Source organism: Musca autumnalis, unplaced genomic scaffold, assembly GCF_047663935.1.
Source record: "Musca autumnalis isolate F117 unplaced genomic scaffold, ASM4766393v1 scaffold_1, whole genome shotgun sequence".
In the NCBI taxonomy this organism is placed as follows: Eukaryota; Metazoa; Arthropoda; class Insecta; order Diptera; family Muscidae; genus Musca; species Musca autumnalis.
The window spans coordinates 2,804,080-2,826,279 of NW_027411644.1; the positions used below are offsets into that span (position 1 = coordinate 2,804,080).

At 36.2% G+C, this 22,200-nt stretch overlaps 4 protein-coding genes across 4 annotated transcripts; 2 read left to right on the forward strand and 2 right to left on the reverse strand.

Moving 5' to 3' along the window:
* Nucleotides 1-53: 53 nt before the first annotated feature.
* Nucleotides 54-1,134, reverse strand: LOC141391013 (uncharacterized). The gene is made up of 2 exons (XM_073963930.1): nt 268-1,134; nt 54-195 (listed from the first exon to the last, which is right to left on the reverse strand). The coding sequence occupies exons 1-2, from the start codon at nt 1,104-1,106 to the stop codon at nt 54-56; spliced, it is 981 nt and encodes a 326-aa protein (XP_073820031.1). The 5' UTR covers nt 1,107-1,134.
* Nucleotides 1,135-11,954: 10,820 nt separating this feature from the next.
* LOC141390299 (uncharacterized) lies at nt 11,955-14,759 on the forward strand. The gene is made up of 4 exons (XM_073963213.1): nt 11,955-13,874; nt 13,997-14,301; nt 14,378-14,488; nt 14,557-14,759. The coding sequence occupies exons 1-4, from the start codon at nt 13,776-13,778 to the stop codon at nt 14,720-14,722; spliced, it is 681 nt and encodes a 226-aa protein (XP_073819314.1). The 5' UTR covers nt 11,955-13,775; the 3' UTR covers nt 14,723-14,759.
* A 33-nt stretch (nt 14,760-14,792) lies between these two features.
* LOC141391029 (uncharacterized) lies at nt 14,793-16,178 on the forward strand. The gene is made up of 4 exons (XM_073963945.1): nt 14,793-14,913; nt 14,986-15,209; nt 15,421-15,531; nt 16,022-16,178. The coding sequence occupies exons 1-4, from the start codon at nt 14,809-14,811 to the stop codon at nt 16,176-16,178; spliced, it is 597 nt and encodes a 198-aa protein (XP_073820046.1). The 5' UTR covers nt 14,793-14,808.
* A 3,870-nt stretch (nt 16,179-20,048) lies between these two features.
* On the reverse strand, nt 20,049-22,171 carry LOC141391040 (uncharacterized). The gene is made up of 4 exons (XM_073963957.1): nt 22,075-22,171; nt 21,707-22,020; nt 21,523-21,639; nt 20,049-20,205 (listed from the first exon to the last, which is right to left on the reverse strand). The coding sequence occupies exons 1-4, from the start codon at nt 22,156-22,158 to the stop codon at nt 20,049-20,051; spliced, it is 672 nt and encodes a 223-aa protein (XP_073820058.1). The 5' UTR covers nt 22,159-22,171.
* Nucleotides 22,172-22,200: the final 29 nt, after the last annotated feature.

Sequence of the window (22,200 nt, forward strand, 5' to 3'; positions counted from 1 at the left end):
TGTGAATTACATATGTACATGTTAGTAGTTAGTTGGCCATAAATCAACTTTGTCTAAAATTTATTGAATCCATTTATCAGTAAAGGAAGAACTGGGTAAGGACAAGACGCTGAGAAGCGATGCGCACAATTAACATTCCGATACTGGCGGCCGCCATACTCTCCGGCATCTTCGTCGTTTACTGTTTGCGGAATACTGCAAGAAGAAGTGAAGATAAACACATTAATATGTATGAAGTTCTTTCCGATTAATTGATTTTGTACTCACGTTAATACTATTCTCATTATATCGTGCATAAGCGATTCGCCGAATGGAGGCATTTGGGTTGTTATTTCACACATGGCTCTCTGAATGCAGGACTTCATATTGATCTGGAAAAGTCTTCCAAGATTCTCGAGCTGGTCATAGATATGTCTTCTTTCTCGATAGTTTTGATCCGGATGCCAAAATATCTCCCTACCTCCTCTAAACTGGGGATATACGTTGTTGGCCTTGTCATATTGAAAATCTATGTATTTGTGAACAGGTTTCTTATCTAACTGTTGTTTATGGGATTGTGCATAAGAGGATCTGTCGATGTGACCATTTTCTTTGGGCGGAGACCAATGGACCGGATCTGTATCTATTTTTTTGTTATAATAAACTCGGTGATTAGTAGGATATTCTGCCTTATAATTGGGGAATTGATAAATTCCTCCAGTACTATAATTGCTATGCCTTCTGTGAGCTGAGTCTATGGCAACGCTTTTATTTGAAGGCACTTCTATAGTCCTGCGCTCTGGTTCTGTCTCCTGCTCAATTTTTTTCAAAAGTATTGTCGGTTTCCAACCTTCAACAGAGTCCGGTAATGCATGGTACATATCAAATTCGAACGAGAAGAGTAAACCCCGTATACCGCCAATGACTCTTGTGCCCAAGGCGGGGGTAACACCGAATGATGCCTTTGGTGGAAATATTAAAGCTCTTGTACGTCTTTTCAAAATTTTATCTTGGAATTGATCGAGTACAGTTGGTGCGCTGGTTGAACTACATTTCACGTAATTTATAACTGCTACGAATACACATATACAGAGTAGTGAAGAAATGATCGAGCGAGTGAGGCTCATGTTCACGACAATGCAACAGGTTCTTTCTGGTCTGAGATTCGAAATTAAACTGTGCGTGTTTATCGATAAACTGCCTAATATGTTTCTATTCACCTGCTAATTGAAACATCAAAACAGCAAAAGATCAAATTAGGTCGAACAGATTGTATTCACGTTTTTCATTGAAAACGTTCATTTTTGTAGCCCTTTCCTGAAAGAAAGTCTGTCAATAAATATTAAGCTTTTTTCATATATTCTTGCGGTATGATTCTTCTTTTGAGAAAATGAACTTTTTGTACCCTCCAACATAGCATGGAGGTTATATTAAGTTTGCTTTTCTGTTTGTAACGCATTGAAATAATCATATGCGACCCTATAAAGTATAGCCCACAAAGTCTGCGTTCACCTTATTACTTTTCAAAAATGATACAAAAACATTACATAAATCGGTAAATGAGAACAATTTTTCTTTCATAAATATTTTATTTGCATTCTTTAGAACAAGAATAAAATGAAAAACTCCAGAAAATCCATTACTATTACGAAGATAACGGTATAATAGTGTTACAACTGCTAAATTAGAGAACCAAAAAAGACTGCGTTCACTTTATATATCGACGCCTCCAAACAATAGTATGCTAAGTCGACTTAGCATGTTTTCAAGTTCTTTACATTTTTATATTTAACGTCCTTTAACTTAAATTCTGTCAAATTTTGGTAATAATCGGACAATCCGAACAGAAGTTATAAACAAATATTTACTTAGCATAGTATTGAAGGTCAAAGAAATTTCCAAACTTTTAGAGCTTGTCCTGCAAAACTCACTGTTCAGAATTTGCAAACTATTATTTGGAGGTGTCGAACGTCCTTTAACTTAAATTCTGTCAAATTTTGGTAATGATCGGTCAATCCGAATAGAAGTTATAAACAAATATTGACTTAGCATAGCACTGAAGTTCAAAAAAATTTCCACACTTTGAGAGCTTCTCCTGCAAAACTCACTTTTTAGACATAGCATACTATTTGGAGGTGTCGATATTGTTTTTGCAGTTTTTTTTCCCATTTTTTAATCAATATTGTAATAACTTATCGTTCTGTGAGCTCTTTTGCACATATAACTTAAATGAGTGAATAATTTCAGGAATTGAAAACAAGGCCAAAGAAAGTAGCATTGATGAAAGGAAAATTATAGGTAAATTATGGAAAAAGCTATCGAAATATTGGTAAATGTTGGTAGAACATATTCGTCCATACAGAGAGTGATAAAAAACTTTAAAGAAGCCGGAATTTTTTCGTCGAAGCCCATATCTGGACGTCCGAAAATATCAGAACGGGAGAAGCGTAACATAATTAACATAATTATGGGCCGATAACTACTTTGAAAATTGTTGAAAATATGAAAGTGGTATTCAAAAAAGTATTTGTGCAGAAACCGCTAGAAAATTACTGCATAAACACTGAAAGAAAATTACGTTGTATCAATGAAATTTGTCATTGATTTTGAACCAACTTAAGACATTCTTTGTATTAATGAAGAAGTTCATTGAGTTTCATAAAATAACTTTCATTATTGTTGCATAGTATTAATGTGAAAATTGCATAGCAATAATAGAATTGTGACTTCTAACTACTTTATTGAATATAATAAAGAAGTATCATTGCATAATTGAGGAAATTTCATTGGAATAATGACGAAACTCATTATTGTTATTTAATGAACGTTTTCATTTATTCAATGAGACTCTACGTTGCACAGAGGACGAAATCATTGATCTAGCGGCGCGAAAGTCAAAAAATCAAAGTATAAAATTGCGAAATGTTTTCCATTATATCGATTACAGACACTCTGCTGACTAAGATTTTGTTTTTACTTTTTTGTTGTTGTAAATATTCACTCAGTTATTCAGTGTCAATTGCAAGAACTTTTGATGGATCAGATTTTAATAAAATTGTTGCTAAAAACCTGATCTCATATTTGTTTAATTGTTAAATAAATTCGTAATAAAACTAAACAAAGTTTATTTTTTATTGATAGTGGAGGGTTTAAGTTAAATTAAAATAAAATGGTTGGGGCCTGAAGTTTCATAGTTATAAAGCAATAAATTTTCAAAAATTATTTTGTTTTGTATGTTTTTAGTGCAATATACTTTTGTTGGATGGAGCGTAACTACAAAGGTCCACCGAGGTTCGGTCCAGTTATTTTTTTAATAAATTGGACTCCCTAGATTCTGAATAACCAAAATTTAGCTGCAAATCTTGCTGATAAATGGTCTTGAAAAATAGCTTAAATCCTCAAAATACCCAAAATCTGTCGGTACGGTTATATGGGGGCTATATCAAAATGTAGACCTATGTTCCCAATTTTTGGTGGAGAATTTTTGTGTCCACTGGGAACCCCAAATACCAAATTACACCTAATTTGGTCGGAAAATGTAGCTTTTAATCCCCAAACTACTGAAAGTCGGGAGGTACCTTAAAAGGGGCCTATGCCCAAACGTGGACCTATGTCCACAATTTTTGGTGGAAAGGTTTAGTGATCACTAGGAACCCTAAGTACCAAATTACAACTAGTTTGGAAGGAAAAGGTGGCTTAAATCCTCAAAATATCGAATATCAGGAGGTACAGTTATATGGGGGCTATACCAAAATATTTGCCTATGTTGTTCATATTTAGTCCATAATTACCCACAGACACAGATTGAGTTTGTGCAAAATTTCAGAAAGATATCTTCATTCGTTTCCAAGTTATTAATTTCGCGTCGCTAGATCAGTGGTTTCGACCACTGTGCGTTGGTTCAAAAACAATGAAACAATTTTCTTCCAGAGAAGCTGAATATCACAGTAGAGTCGCACGGCAAAAGCCATGCATATCACTAGTGAACAGGCAGAAGCGTATTGAATTTGCTAAAGAATACAAAAACAAGCCTCCAGAATTCTGGAAAAAAATTGTATTTTCGGACGAACGCATGTTCTGTATGTTTGCAATAAATGGACATCAAATAGTTTGGAGAAAAGCTGGAATTGCGCTTGAAAAAGAAAATCTTGTTTGGCATGGTAAAACATGGTGGGGTGGTGTTATGGTGTGGGCCAGCTTATATTTATTGAATAGACAATGGGCAAATATGGTTACCTAAACAGCTTAAAACACAATTTGAATCAAAGTGCAGAAAAACTTGGCTTATCTACGATATTTTGGTACCAACAAGATAACGTTTCAAGGCATAATGCTGAGATCAATGTTCCGTTATAGGGAATTATTGTGGAACACTAATAGCTTCTCTTATGTCCTACCTGTAGTTTCACCAATATTTCGATAGCTTTTTCCATAATTTACCTATAAATTTCCTTTCATCAATGCTAATAACTTTGCCCTTGTTTTCCATTCTTGAAATTATTCACACGTTTAAGTTAAAAGTGCAAATGAGCTCACGGAACAATATGTTGTGACAATATTGATTAAAAAAACTTACGGTAATATTAAATATTTATGGAAGAAAAACTCATATACCCCATTTATGTAAAGTTTTAGTATCATCTTTGAAAAGTAATAAGGTGAACGCAGACTTACTGGGCTATGTGTACATTCTTGATCCGTCTGTTATAATCACTCTAGCGTCCGTAAAAATTTAGTTAGTGAGCTGGATTTTTGCACCCATAGGCAGGTCAAGTTCGAAGATGGGCTATACCGGCTTAACCGAACGAGCTGTAATTTGACATTTAAGGTTCTTAGGTGTCACAACGCTACACTACCAAAAACTGTCAACATAGGGCCAGGTTTAGGTATAGCCCCCATGTAACTTTATCTCCCGATTTTCAGTATTTTGAGGGTTTTAGCTACAGTTTTAAATCGAACAAGTTGTAATTTGACATTTAAAGTTTTAGTGGTCACAACACTACTCCACCGAAAACTGTCAACATAAGTCCATGTTAAGGTGTAGCCCCAATATAACGGAACCTCCCGATTTTCGGTATTTTGAGGGTTTTAGCTACAATTTTTAACCGAACTAGCTGTTCATTGACAGTCAAGGTTCTTCGGGGTCACAACACTACTCCACTAAAAACTGTCAACATAGGTTCATGTTTAGGTGTAGCCCCCATATAACGGTACCTCCCGATTTTCGGTATTTTGTTGGTTTTAGCTACAATTCGTAGCCGAACTAGCCGTAATTTGACATTTAAGGTTCTTAGGTGTCACAACATTACTTCACCAAAAACTGTCAACATAGCTCCATGTTTGGGTATTGCCCCCATAGAACGGTATCCCCCGATTTTTCATATTTTGAGGGTTTTAACTACAATTATTAACCGAACTAGCTGTAATTTCATATTTAAGGTTCTTAAAGGTCACAGCCCTACAACTGTCAACATAGGTGCATGTTTTGGTGTAGCCCCATATAATAGCACCACCCGATCGAAATTGAATTCGAATCGTCTTAGAGAAACAGTTCAATAATTCCTTTGACATTTACGTATTCATTTTGGACCGTTGGTAAAGAAATATAATTTTCTAGAAATAAAAATCATTATTTTTGCAATTTTATCAATCATAACCCTCGTTATAGTAAGCGTAAAATTTCAGTCGTACGCAGACCGTATAAACACTTGTATAGTTAGTTCTTTCTCATAATTTCATACAGTTTTCAACATAAAATTATTTTTTAAAATTTCAATACCTTTTTACTCAAATATAAAATGAAACTTGCGATTTTTACCATATACAAAACAAAAATGTGTTTACATTACCTTAGCCTTACGTATCGTTGCATCTGCAAACGCTGACAACATTTATTTTCCTAGGAGACCTCGAATATTATATGTGTTCGTTTACACAAAATTTGTACGAATTGTTACAGGAAGTGATGTGCGGGCGTAAGTGCGCATTTTCTCTTTTTGTCTAGGCAACGCATATTCTGCTTCCAAGTACATTGTCCTGACTTATAGGAAGCTGTGTACGACCAAAGGTTATTCCAGGTCACTGATCTAAAGGAGGATCCCCTAACACCGGGGTGTTAAGCGACCTCGTGGCCATCGGTGTTCCAAGGTTTGCAGTTAGGGTACCAAATGTATTAAAACGGAGCCTCGCTTGATACCTGGGCGCCTCAGCGAGTAGTTCAGCCCTAGTCATGGTAGTGGATGGCTATGCCATGATTGTCCTCAGCTCCCCCATAAACTCTTTTTCTTATGGCATTGTTAACGACCACTGCAATGAAAATGGACAATGATGCACCTTGTGCTAGTACGACCCAATCCTTGGGCGGGGACGACAGTAAGACGACACTGGACGAAGATAGTGACGCCATAAACAAGCAGAGGAGGGAGTTGCCCGAGGGATGGTGAGACCCTCCGACTCAGTCAGGAGAGCGCCCCTCCATGGGACTGGGAGAGCTGGGAGGACGATGAGATGGATATTACAATTATCCCATCTTAATCGTCCAAAGAAGTTCTCTCATGTGCCGTGGAGAGATCCAACCTTGCGGTCGAGGATCCTGCTCCCTCAGGGGCTGAAGCGTCGGTCGGATCCGACAAGCCTTCCTTGTGCCGTGGAGGAGGAAACGACGACGATCTCCCCCATGTCCCCTTCAGCCAAGACAAAAAGGGCCAGGCTAAGGAAGGATAGGTATAACTACCGTAGAACCGTGTTTTACTACACAAAATTTATTGGCAGAAACCCAACTGAGGTAACTCATGCGGAGTTCAGGAAATTGGATTCAATTTGTGAGGCGTTTCGAACGGAAATATCCTCACATTGAGAAGCTCTTCCTTCCAATTGACCGGATTCCGACCCATGTAAAGGATGCCGTTTCCAGCTCAGCGACTGTGACAAAAGCATCCTCTACAGGGAAACCAACAAAACCGATGAACGTCGAAACGTTCGGGAATCACTGGTGTGAATCCTGCCGTTTTGAAGCTGACACAGGGAAGGACGCAGCCGCAAACTAAGCAGCCGCTAAAGGTACCGCCTATCTCGACTGCTTTGTCGGTGGCTGTTGCCGGACCTGTAGGGGAAAAGAAGGGTGGAGAGCGATCAGGGACGACGATTGTGCAAAGGACTGGTCAACGGACCATTGCAAAACCGTCTGGAGGCAAGAAGGATGGAGGAATGCGTTAAGAGGGTTAGGTCCTCTGAAGATGCGCATCCTGTTGCTAAGAGGGTGGTGAAATATCGGTCGAACAACCGTATGGAGTCTTTCGGAAAGGTTGCCGTTCAAAAGAAGGTAGAGAAAGCTCAACCGGGGAAGGCCGACCAAGGGTTGAAACCCCCTCAATCTTCTGTTGAACGGACACCGGTGTCAGCGGGTTCCGTTGAGGCGATCGCTCCGGATGATCTCCGAGTGGCGATCATCGACAGTGCTGATCTGGATGGGAGGATCATCGATACACACTGGCTCACAGTGGAACGCCTTCTTAGGAAGACCATCACTTCTGACGAGGTAGACGCCAGGAAGACCGGCTTTGGCAGAGCAGTCGTCCACAGGGGCATCAAAGTCATCTATTGTCAGGATGAGGAATCGAACGATTGAGGGCGCTGGTGAACTCTGGGAAGGCTGCAGGCTGGCCCCGGTTCCTGTGGAAGAGATACCTCGAAGGATCGTAGCCACAACATGGGCGCCTCCTCCAGAATCCGACGTAGAGGAGGTGATGAAGATGATCAGGAAACAAAATATAGGTCTCTTCATCGACGGCTGGAGGTTGCTAAACTTCTTTAGGGAAGGAGAAGGTATGGTGATGAGATTCACCATAGATTGCTAGAGCGCTAACTATATTAGAGACTGTGGGTGAGTGCTGTACTTCGGTTCTGGTGGACTTCGGTCCCGGATCCCGAAGTCGCAGTAAGGTTGTTCGGCAGCATGGTCTGCGAGTCGTGCAAATTAATCTGCATCATTGCGAGGCTGCGTCTGCCGAACTCCTCCTCTCCCTCACAGACTCTGAGATAGACATCGCTTTGGTCCAGGAACCCTATTTATATAAAAATAGGGTTTCTGGACTAAACGATAAGAGCTTCTCACAATTCTTCGCGAATAATGGTGAGAAGGTAAGAATCTGTATTGTAGCAAAGAAAAGTCTTAATCTTATTCAACTCAACAATTAAAGTGATGGTGATACGACTGTAATGAGGCTGGACGAAGATACCGATAGGGCTTTGGTACTAGCCTCGGTCTACATGCCGCATGAGCACCTGACCCACCAAACGGATTGGTGCCCAAACTAGTGGAGGAGACGACGGGCAATTGCAGATTAGTGATGGGGTGCGATGCGATGCGAATGCTCACCACTTCCACTAGAGAAGCAGTGACACCAATTCGAGAGGTGAGTCCATATCTTATCTATCACTTTTTTCTTAGCTAGCATTAGCATTGATGTAGCATTAACAATTTTTTTGAAATGGAAAAGACAGTTTAAGAAATTTTTCGTGGTATGTCTTCGTGCCTCCTTATAACTGAGTTTTCTTTCGGCCCTTGGCTGATTTTAATTTAATTGAAATAAAACAATGTACATATGTATGTATGTAGGGTATTCCTGAGATTTATTTAAATTAGTATCGTGAAACGTTTAAGCCATTCATCAATAATGGCGCATTCGGCATAAACTTCAGTACAATTAGCTCCCATAGTACCGACGCCAGCCGCTTTCACATAACGTTCATCCACGTTGGGTACATACGGTCTGATGGATGGTGATGACGACGAGAAAAATTATAAATGTTATATGGAAAAGTGATTTTTGGTCCACTTTGTGCTAGACTCACGTGAAAATCGCATTTATTAGCCGATGGTAAATATTTCGACCGTAATCAACAGCATCGCCAATTCTACGCTTGGGCTCTGTATTGTAGTCATCTTGTTGCCTCTGGCTACCAGCTTCGAATAGTGGAGCACGTGTCACTTCACAAATGACCTTTAATAAGCAATCGTTGTTGGAGTTGCCTAAGCTGCAGGCGTCGTGTTAGCATCAGCAAACAAAATAAGCAGAGAGGCATTGTTCGACGAAGACGACAAGAATTTTTTAAATTTGTGAATAAATGATATGGAAAATTGAAGAAAATTCAAGTTTTTATTGTTGTTTTTGTCCACACAACACCCCAGCAAAATTTATTTGAAGTTGTTCTATGCGAAGTAGTGATTGAATAGCTTTTTTGGAAGCAGTCAGCGCAGAGTCATGAAAAATGCATTCCGTTCTTCACATTTTGACAATGTCCGATTTGAATCCATTTCACAAAATTTTCACATTTTAGCAATGTTTACATTTATAATAACTTTTTGCAAATAAAATGCTTAAGAACACAAGAAACAATTTTATGGTATTTTAATTACTCAGCAAAATGTTTGTATCCAAAAAGATAGTCATAGGTGCTAGAAATGTCAGACTGCATTTTTGTTTGTAGCCAAAAAAGTAGTTGAATCATGGTTGCAAGTGACTATTGGAGTTATCATGAACGGCAATTCCCCGTGAATTTTTTCAATTTCTCCCTTAAGTTGCAACGGCGGAAGGACGAAACTCACGGGGAAATTTAATTCATGATAACCCCCTACGTCTTTTTTACGTTAAAGAAGTCACCAATCAATTTTAGATATTTATCACATATTGGCATGACTCTATGCAAGAAGCGTTTTAATATGTTTTTACGTATTTTTGAGTAATAAAAGCTAACTTTCTAGAATAAAAGTATTTGATTTTTATTTGCACTCAGTCGCTTTTTAAAATGATTTATTTGAGATATTCCATTGTTTTATATTCAATATTTTTCAATTTCATTAATACTATCGAACTATTATCAAACTACTGTTTCAAACAAAAATGTTCTACAAAAACATGAGTTTGGTAGTAATTTGAACGAAACTAGAAAAAGAGGCCATAAATATTAATTAGAAGTTACCACAACTCTTTTAAATACCTTTTCCAAATGGCCCTGAGGTCTCAAATCAGTGAAAATCCTCGCTTAATAGATGTTAACTTCTCCCATATCCTCAAATTGCATGCTTGCGAATCAATTTTTAAATAAATCGAAAAATCAATTCAAAATACTTTCCATGGAATGTATATTTATTCACTACAAAGAACTAATGCAAAAAGTGTGCTTAAGAAGCAAATTAGACAGTATCCTCACTGCACCATGCCCTTGTAAAAATCATGACTTCTTTCACGTAAAAAGATGTAGTCCGAAATCACTTGCACTCATGATTCAACTACTTCTTTGGCTACAAACATTTTGCTGGGACTGTATTGAGCAGACCGTTGCATAATGACTTACCTGCGGAACACTGCTTCTATGAATTCATAAAATCGAGAACGACTGTTATCTCTCTGTCTCAGCATTTCAATCGAACGTTGTTTGCGTGCGGCAAATGTTGAGGTGTTGTAAAGACTCCACCAGTACAATGGAATAGGCGGAGGTGTGTATTGCATTTGGAAATTGTAAAATACATTCAGAGAGCGTTTCTTGTCCGGCAAAATAATTGGGAATGATGTACCAAGAACCAACTGTGAATGAATAACGAACGTTCTAAGCAAATTACCTTCATTTAATTATGTTCGGAGCTTACTTTGACAATGCCACCACCATTGTAAATAATGAAACGTTTGGATCGACTTGGTCTTGTCTGGATCGTATTTCTAATCGGTGTTTGACTCACAATCTCCACAGAAGTCAGGGATGATTTTGCAAACTTATATTCGCACACTAACAGGACAAGGATAATACTTATGGTTATCTTGCCCAGTAAAATAGGCTTTATAACGCCGCTGTCTTTGATTTGACATTTACCCATGATAGCTTTGGAATGGACTTCAAGCGACGAATCTGTCCTATTTATATTTTGCAATCAGTTCTTTGTGCGTGACGACTAGCTTTTATTGCATCTAATAACAAGTTTCTTTGCGGTGCTGTTGACATATTTGTTTCCATAAAATGACACTTTCTATTTACATGTCTATTGCTTGCAATTTACAAAACTTTGTGGCATGGGAGAGAATTAGTGATAACGATACTTCCCTTACTTTGCTGATAAAAATTCTATTTACTTTTACATTGCTACCACGTTTGATTACTGCTGATCTGCTGACACAATCTGAGCTTACGAAACACCAAAAAATTGATAAGGGTAGAAGATGTCATCAAGAGTTTCAAACCTTTTAAAGCAGCGGGACCAGATAGGATATTTCTGGCTTTACTCCAGAAGGAGATGTCCAAACTAGCTTCAAACCCTTATCCAATCCTTAAATAAATTTCAGGTGGACTGGGCCCTTAGGGACTAGATAAGCCAAATGCTCAGGAATAGGTAGGTGCATAAGCTGAGGACTATACTAAGCAATAATACAATATAAAGGTGGTCAGGCAACGCCGCTGGGGGATCTTATTTATCACCGCCCCAATGGGATACCACCATAAACGACGACGTTACAATACTTGTGAGGGGTAAGAATCCAAATTTGCTAGACAGAAGAGCCGAGGACTCTTGACGCAAACCGGAAAAAAACCCTAAATATCAATTTTGCTTTTCAAAATAGTCAGGCTTAATCCCATAGCCGTTGTTTTAATATTTCATTAAAACAACTTTGTAGCAGGCCTTCGTGGAAGGTGGATACCTTTACCAATAAAACACCGAAGACTTGCGTTTTTTAGTGAACTTTATTAACTTTGACTTTGCTTGTTCGATCAAATGGAAACCAATGTAGCTGCCAAGGATGTATTTTACATAAATGGACGATACTACTTGTTGGTGGCTCAAAAGTCGATTGCAAAGTGATTTTATTGAATTTTGTTCTGTTTAAGTACTCCTCGTGAGAAGAAATAGTAGGGCGTAATGTAAATTAATAGTTGTTTACAGTTGCATATAGAAAGTATTGAATGCTTAGTTGTAATAATTAGGTATGTACAGGGTTGCATATAAATATTTACAAGGCATTCAGGCGTTAAATTCAAATCAAAGGTAACTCAATGTTGTATGGAAACTTATAACTAACGTGAAATTCAAATGGAATAGTGATAAAAGAAAAGAATTAGAAATATATACATAATGGGTCGCTTCAACTTGAATTTATTTTTGGGAAAAATTGGCGATGTTTACCAAGGTGTAAGGCAGGGAAGACTATAGTTTCGGATCTCGCCACAGATCCTCATGAGTTCCACTGTTTCATGTTTTTTTAACAAGAAACTTTTTATTCGCAAGTGTGATTTGTTCGCTCAAACAGATACGTGTCAAAAAAAAAAAAAAAATAAAAACACTCTGATTGAGAATTTCTTTGGCACTACCTAATTGCTCGTAAATGTAAGATAAAATAGGTATGTCTGTCCCCCCTATTCAGTAACTTTTTAACATTGTTTAATTTACAACAATTTAATTTGCTTGCTTTGTAGTTGCTACAAAAACAAAATACATTTTAACAACTTTTGAATCGATAAAAGTTTCAGAACAGGCCTACTGGTTACACAAAAATTTTAACAATTTATACAAACTTTTACAGATTGTTTGGTCTGTTTAGTACTGCAAGAATCAACTAATGTTTACTATTTCTTTCGATATCACGAAGGAAAAATTGTTATTGTAGTACTTTATAGTAAAGAAAGCTTTAGAAATAACACAAAAATAATGGGCCAAAATCTTGTGCCAGACTATGAACATGTTCATGAAAATTTTTTGAGCTTATCGGTAAGAAGGGAGAAAGGGTGCTCTTTCACATCCGCTCTCTCCTAAAAGCTAAACAATTTTCATGTGTTATTTTTAGTGTCTGGCACAAGAAATAGTTTTAAAAGTAATCGAATCAACTCTTGCCAGGGGTATTGACGTATCAGAAATTTTGGTCCTATTCAACTACAGCCTGTTTTCAAACATATTAAAACAAGTGCGATTTGTTTTAATATGTTGGTGTTTTATAGGTTTTGTTTTTTTTTTTTATAAACATGTTTTCTAACTTCTAGACACCCAGAATCCTATATTGCAACCAATTCTGTGCGCAAATGTGGCCAAAATCTGTAAAATACTTTTCGACGCGTTGTTCTATAGGGTTTTTAATGTTTCCTAACTTCTGTACTCCGATTCTCTAATTCATTTTTTGAGTTACCGACAAAAATCGGTAAAATTAAAATAATTATATTTTCGGTAATTAACGATATTATTCGGTAAGTTTAGCGACTAATAAAAAGTAGTCGTAAAGTTCTACCGATAGCAACAGTGTTGTCAACTTGTATTTGAACTTTTCATTCATAAATTTGCGTTTTAATGTTACCGATTTTTGTCGGTTACTCAAAAAATGCGTTAGAGAATCGCACTACTGGACACTCAAAATCCTAAATTGGAACCAATTCGGTGCGTAAATGTGGCCAAAATCTGTAAAATACTTTTAAGGGACTCGTTGCGCGCCATTATCTCTAGTTGGTTGCCATAGAAACTGGACGAATTTTCAATACACTCTACCACGAGAAAATATTAAATCTTCAAAGCAGCTTCATACCAAAATAGAATGTCAATGTTTTGTTTCCGTTATACATATGTATGTGTGTATGTAGTTTTGGAATGTAAAGTGCTAATGAAATCATATAAAACGAAGAGAAAGAATTACTGCAAAAGAAACTTCCAATTAACACAACGCTATAAGAAAACGATTGATTTTCCATTTTGGGGCATTGTTTTAATTGTTTGTCTGAAATCAATAATCAGTTCATAGACAAAGTCCGGGAAGGAAACATTTAAAATGAAAAAGTCTTTGCTCTCTTTGTATTTGATATTATGCTGGCATGTAACGCGTTTGCCTGTGACTGGATTAGTTTTTCCGGCCTCTTCAGCTTTTCAGGTAAATGTTTCTTTTTTATTTGTTAATCTTTTGTCTTCGCCGATATCTTCGATCATTCACATTTGTAGTAGTGTTTCCTTCGTTATACATAACCAATATCTATCTTATCTCTTGTATCATAGGTTACGATTTTAGTTTCGGCCCCAGTCGAAAATCCAATTAGAAAAATATTTTGGAATTGGGGAATACAGTCCAATTACGATTTACCCTTCAGTCCACAAAATTTTATAAACGTGCCGCTATGGCCGAACAAATGGGAAGTAGATGACAGACGAAAACGAAGGGAGTTGCTGAGTGACCACGACTTTCAAGGCAATCAGACCTGGGGGAAAATTGCAGAGCGATATGGCGGGAACGATATGGAAAAACATCCAAGTGATTTTACTGCTGGAGAATTATATTATTCACTGGAAAATCTTTTGACAAGGTAATAAAAACAACAACAAATACATATGTCATTGTCTGAATGCCGTTTTATATATATGTAACATCATATTTTACAGCTATGGATTCCATGAGACCTGTTTATTGCGAAGTGTTTGTGAATTGGCTCGACATCCATTCGATGATGCCCATACAAATCTTCTAACTGAAATTTTGAAATTCATTTTGTCGTGAGTTGAAACTAGTAATTAGACGCTCTTGAGACAATCAAATTGACATGTATGTTTGTAATTTTTAGGCCATCGTTGCATGAAGCTTTCTCCGACACCGAAACCTTGTATCGGGATGTGTATGAGGCAGCAGAACGTAATGGATTTTTGCAATATGACTGTGCCGAATTGTATAGTGAGTGTCAAGAAGACTTGCTAACTACCTTAACAAACGTCATTGAGATAAACATGTGAAACAGTTTACACGAATAATAAATACACTTGAAACGGTTATAAAGTTGTTTTTGATTTTCTGAGAGTTTAGTTGTCCTAACCAAGTCATGGTTAAAGAGTCACTTGTTGCTTGCGTTATTTTTTGGGTAATCCTATCGCTACACAGATTAGTGTTGGGAACATTACTTTATCCAGCTTCAACCGTTTTCCAAGTAAGCCTAGTTTTATCCCCTAGAAACCATTGTGATCAAATAAAAATTTGTTTTTGTAATCTTTTTTTGAAGATAACAAGCTCAATATCATTGCCGATAGTGGATCTTCCTCCTACTCGAAAGGCGTTTTTTGATTGGGGTTTCCAAATGAACTACAACATGCCATTCAATTTGTCATCATTTTATATGACACCAATTTGGCCATCCAAAGATAATGAAATATCGAAAAGGGAACTATATAATGTAGACTTAACTCCGGCACAGGTTTACAGCAGCTTGGAGAATATTTTGGAAAGGTAGATATGATCGGTATTGTATGTACATATTTGTTGGGGAGTGGCCTATATGAACAAATTTTTTTAATAATATGAGATCATTTTGATCGAGATAATCAGCTTTGCTTTCATGCAGAGGGTTACCATACGAGTCGGAAATGAAAACAAATGTGTAGATAAAAACATATGTAGAAACATGGACGTGGTTTCAGACATGATTGTATTTTTACAGACACGGTTATGACAAAACTTGCTGGAAACGTTCCATTTGTGAATTGGCTCATTATCCTTTCGACAAGAACAACAGCAATTGGTTAACCGAAATTATAACGTTCGTCATGAGGTAAGTTGTAGATGTACATTAGGGATGTAACTTTTTGGCGTGCCAAATGCAACAATTGTATTGTTATCAAAAAACGGTTCCAGCTATGAGATGATTCGGTACAACAAATATCAGTGCTAGTTGTATTTTTTATGGGATACTCCATTTGAATTGTTTTCTCAGCTTCGAACGCAAATTTTAATTTGAATATTTAATACAGTGGTTGATATGATGACATACTTATAAGATTTATGAATTTTTTAGCAAAGGCAGATTATATATACATATATTGTTAACCATTATTCCAGAAAATTCAGTTCATGAAAATGCTAAAAAATATATTTTGACGTTTGCGAAAATGCCAAAAAGTTATATCCCTGCTTAGGTGATGGCTTTTGTAGCCAAAGGTACCTTTATATTAATTTTGTATTAACTACTAATTAATGTAGTAAATAAATAAAATATCGCAGTATTGTAGTACTTTAAAATCATTAACTTTCTTTTCGAGCAGTCCATCACTCCATCCAATGGCATCGTACCCTGAATTTGACGGTTTTTTCTATCAATACCATTTAGCTGAGAGACAAGGTCATGCTGGTTACGTGTGCCACCAACTGTATTCTGAATGTAAAGACGATTTTTTGAAAATTCTAAGCAGCCTATACTGAATGTCTAGGAATCACAGAGAACTTCTTGTACATATGAAATTAATAAATAAATCAATTTAATAAACATCAATCTGATCAGGAGCTTCGCAGTTTTTATATACGACTTTATATACAACTATTTTTTTAAATTTAATGACTTTTTCCTTTATGCGTCCCGTACACTAACTTTTTTTATCCAAATGTCAAAACTCGAAACATTTGTAATAATTATTACTAATTATCACGTAAAAAGACACACCTATTATTACAAATTATCCATGGCCCAATTACAGGTCCTCCACCAAGCGAATTCAAAGAAAAACAAAGATTTTAAATGTCAAAATTCATAAACAGGAGCGAAAAATAGTTTGAGGCGAATTTCTTTTCTGTCAATTCAGGTAGATACATACACAACATTTTCATAGAAAAAGTTGAAAAAGAGTTATTTTTGTTTGACGAAACAGAAAATTCCAGCTGATCGAACTTGAACTGCTAAAATTAGTTATTGTAAATTAAATTCTCATACAAAACACAACAAATGTTGACATATTACGTGTACATTTACACATTAAGTTTATTTATTTTCTTTTTTCGAGATACATCTACCTGTTTCTGTACAGTTTGACATTTCTATACCTCACAGCGAATTCAAATGACAAATATGAATTTTGACAGCTCAAATCGAAATCATCTGATTTTGCTGGGGGACCTATTATTGGGCCATGAAATTATCGAGTACGCAGACAGGCATACTCACACATACATACATTGACAAACACTTCAACATTTACTAATACTCAAGGCGAATTTAAGATGGTGAAACAAAAGGCGAATTCAGGCCTTATTCTTCATTTGCTGTAAAAATTGTTTGCGCGAAATATCCACGAAAGGTAGAAGAAAACTGTAAAATATTCTTCGCGAAGCTTAAATCAATATGTTGTACACAGATATTCTTTATAGGATTGAAATAGTTATTATTTATTTTTGATAACAAATAAGTTTTGACCGCAAATTAAGACATCAGTTGGTATTACGGTATCACCTTCTTCCTTGTACCATGCATACACAGGATACACATTGGGCCGCATTATAAATTTGAATACTTTTACAAGCATCTGTGCAGGTACTGGAACACAACTATACTCGTAGTGTGATACATACATTTCACAATTCATATGGAGCAATTTACAACTTTTACTACTTTTGCCGGTTTTACCATTTTTAAAAGTAAAGGAACAGACCATATTTGTGCATATCAAGGCGAATTTACTAATACGATATGTACAAATAACTTTGTACATATCTTTGGGTGAGGTTAGGGCATTCGGAAAATCAAGCCATTAAAAATAAATATTGCATATTAGCAATTTCCCAGTGCCATAAAGTACAATATGTTTTCAAAGCAGTGCTCTTATGCGCTGGCGCAGACGGCAATTATTAATCTATTTTAAATATGTGTGATCAATTCCGAGCCATCGTAAACCTATGTGTGTGAGCACTGATAAGAAAGAATGTCATAAAGTCCACACACGAAGATAACGATACGCTCAGTAGTAGAAGGCACACAATGTAGGGACAAAACAACCCTCCTTGTGTGCTGGCTAAATAGATCAAAAAGATTGTATGTCTGCGTGTAGGCTAAGATAGATTAGTTTAAGTAGCTCTTAAGTTTCATTTTATTTTAATAAAATTGGAATTGAATCCTCAACCAAACCGAAAGGTTGTTTTTCTCTTCTCACATTTACACGATACAAAAGGCGAATTCAGACCTTCATAACATATTTTTTAATCTATACTTATAAAAGTGTTCAGTAATGATGAGTGACTGACTGATAATCAACGCCCAGGCTAATATTGAAATTTTGGGTGAGGGTCACTCTTGGTCCGAAGGTGTCAGATAAGGTTTGCTTTTTGAAAATTCGAACTAGAACGGTACGAAAAGTACTAAACGGTTATAAATATGTTGCCATTCGTATTTGGCGAAACGGTAGGGCTAGAATCCTGAAATTTTGGAGTGAAGGTCACTGATGTAGGATAGGTGTACCAAAGGATTTTTAGAAATTCGAACTATAACTGTACCAACAGTTCTAAAATATACTAAATTTGGTACCACTTCATATTATGTGAATGGATAAAGCTTATAGGTTAAAATTTGGAGTTAGAATTAAGGTTTAAAAGTACACTTGACATAAGGAGGTGGTTTTGGAAAGATATACAAATGTGGACGAAAAGTACCAAATGGTACTAAATTTGCTACAACTACGATTTGGGCGTACGGACAGAGCTAGAATCCTGAAATTTTGAATTAAGATTACTGTTGGAGTGTCACGGTGCTCTTGAAACAATTTTAAATGGAAGGTGCTTACACCTCGGAAGTTTTTGCGGATTCTGAAACTAACCTAAAAATTTCAACTTAAATCGCGATTTATTTAAAAAGCGCTCCGACGATTTTTTTTGTTTTTTGATTGTTCTCATCTATAAACATTGTAGTTTCAGAATACGCAAAAACTTCCGAGGTGTAAGCACCTTCCATTTAAAATTGTTTCAAGAGCACCGTGGTGTACAATGGAATAATAATAATAATAATTGTTCCACAAACATCCCATAAGGGACAAGGGAGACTTCTCTCATATAAATGAGTGCACCCCTATTCATATTAGAAATATTAGGAGGGTTCGAAATTTTTTTATAACAATGTTTATCCTTCTCAGGACAGAGAGCCTCTAATTAAAATGCCTCAAAAATGTGACTCGCTGTTGATATGATTTTTGCTGATTTTTTTTGAAAATCGAACTAAAGTGGTGCGAACTGTACTTAAATAAAAATAAATACTAATTAAAATGGGTATTAGTATAACAAAATTTTTAGTGTTCACCATTTCCATATTATATATTTTATATTTAAAATATTAGAACAACAACAATGGGATTAAGCCAGACTATTTTAAAAAAACAAAATTGCAAACGCTATCCCAATAAAAAAACGCCACAATGCTTCTAATTGAAGACACTGGCACGACCTGTGTTGTTTTTGCTGTAAAGCAGACCAACCAAATTTTGGTGTGTGCATTTGTCGAAATTCGACGACACATACTAGTGGAAGAGGTTTGAATTGTTTTCGCAGACACTTTCGTCGGAGTTGTGTGAGGTTGCCAAGGAAAAACTTCTCATTGAACTTTTTTCTTTGCGTACCTTTATACTTCGAGCTGACGATTGATGTTTGGGTATAAAAAGTTTCTTGTTGAAGAAGTTATTGAAAAATAACTTCGGTGGAGAATATCCACAAACAAGAAACAAGGGAACTGATGAGATCCAGTGGCGTGGATCGAAACTATAGTATTCCATGCCTTACCCCTTGGCGAACAATGCCAAATCTTTTCCACTAATAAAATAGTTGTTTTAAAATATTAGAACAACAACAATGGGATTAAGCCAGACTATTCTAAAAAAACAAATATTTTATATTTGTTTTGTATATTCTTTCCGCATACGAAGTAGCGGGCACTTTGCTAGTCAAAAGTAAATAACAAATATTTAATTTCTATCAATAATACAAATTCCCGAAGTATATTTAAAAAAATTGCCTGTCACAGACATTTCCAGTACGACGTTCCGCTAAATATTTAATACTCTCAAATATAGTTTTAAATTTATTTTTTCAAGTTAATTTGTGTTGAGCAAAAACGGTCAAGTATTTCGCTTAGCCGGAAATGTGGAATGAACAATAATCGTTGGCTGCAGTACATGCCCCTCATTTTTCATTGGCCAAATATTACGTGTTAATTATTTATTAAAGGCAACTTTTTAAGAATCTTTCAATGGCAGCTCATTCTTGCTTCTGTTAAGAGAAACCTTTACATTTTTAACCAAAGGATCGACATGCTTATTTTATTTATAAATATTTATTGCTAAATAAGGTCAGTAAATCGGTTTCACATTTCGGGTATAGGTGTGCACAATTTTCTCCTAAAAAGCCACTTCTCTCAGCGTCTTCATACGCTTGGCGATAAAGTATTTCCGATTTATCAAAACCTTCGTGCTGTGACGGTCTGCAAAGAGAAGATGGGGAGAATCGTTATTAATTAAATATTACCATACTTGTAAAGCCAACAGATGCTGAAATATAGGTATAACTTTTTGACTAGAATATCTCACTCCTGGTCTGATCCAAGAAAGTAATATTTTTTTTCGATATCATAAAGGAACGATTGTTATCGTAGTAAAAATAGTAGCTTCTTGCAGGTTCTGGAACAGACATTCTACCAGATATTTTCGGGATCATCTTCACATATGTATTTAAGTTATGCGAAATATATGCCATAGCCATACACACATGTTTTAGTCGACCCTGATTTATATATACCCTGCAAACATTTGGAAGTTCGCTAGAAGATTTTTTGATCAGATTATTCTACTGTGATTTTTTCCGGCGATCTTTTAGTGATTTTTTTATATAATTATCACCCATGCGAGTAATTTGGCATTTGCAGACGATTCTCAAAAAATAATGTTCGGCAATCTTTCTGCGAATTCGTATTATGTTTTGCTATTGTTGGTACAGGCGAATAATACGAGTATAATATTCTTCCGAACACAACACAAACATATTTTGCCAAGTGAAATGAAGAAAGTGAATGAAGATCCAGTATACAACATAATGAATAATTAAAATTTAATTACGGTTGAACCTCGATTATCCGTGAATCGATTATCCGGGAACCTCCATTATCCGTGATGGAAAAAAATGTTGGACTTTTTTCCATTTCTTCTATTTTTCATTATAAACTTCATTGTCCGGGAGTAAAAACACACTTTCCAATTAATCTGATTAAGCAAACAGAAGGTAAACAAACGAAAACTGGAAATTCTCCCGTATTACACAATTTGTGTAATTAATGTATCACAAAAACTATGGGACGAAGTCCATTCAGATGAATCTGATGATCATGATATTATGTTTCCTTCTAAAATTTGGTGGATTACCGTAACGAATTTAAAAAATTGCAGATTTTCACATTATTGTACAATATTATGTTATTTTTAGTTTAAAACTATGTTCAAAAACTGCGTAAAAGCATTGCCTCCATTATCCGGGAAAATCGATTATCCGTAATGCATCCGGTCCCGACCATCACGGATAATCGAGGTCCGACTGTATGTTCTTCTCAGTCTCACATCAATGAGTGTACCCCGATTCAAGAACACATTAGCTCAATCATATGAAACATACTTTATATAGCCGAGTCCAAACAGCGTTCCTTAAAATATCACTTGTCGAGAAGTTTTTCATTGCAGTTTTAGAGAAATATTTATGAACTTGGTTTCGACGTATTCATAATTTGTTCCTTAAAACTATTTCAACTTACGTTAGAATAAAGGTAATTATATCTGTAAGAATATTTCCCTGTTTGTCGCCATCATCGAATGGATGCTTAGCCAGTTCACACACACTACGCAAGAGGCAGCTTTCATCATATCCGTAACTAATAATAAAAACAGAAAATTGTACCATCTCCTCTCACGCGCTCAAGAATTGTTCCAAAGACTTACCTGATTAACAATTCTTCAATGCTCTGGTATAGCTCACCAGCAGTGAAATCACTTGGGTGCCTACTATAATCAATTGATGTTGTGTTGTGCAGCTTTTCAATGGCCTTCCAATGATTCTCAATTGGCCATGAAATATTGGTGCCGATCGAGCGTTTACGACTTTTGATGGGACTATGCTTGCCAGGCCATATGGGAATGTTATAGAATGACGATAACTGGTAGGGTAAATCATAGGACATTTGAAAGCACCAATCGATAAGTATCCTCCGTTCAGGTAAATATTCAGTAACCGGCACGGACACAGAAGCAACAAGCTGTGGGATTTTGAAATTAATAAATCAAACTTTTTGTACTGTTCGCACACTTACACCTAGTGATGTTGATTGAGGATAGAGTAGTGAATGACTGCCCCGAATGACTAGCGTTAAAATACTCAGTTGAATTGTCCACATTTTGACCGATTCATTCAAGTACAATTTCCAGACTGAATTAGG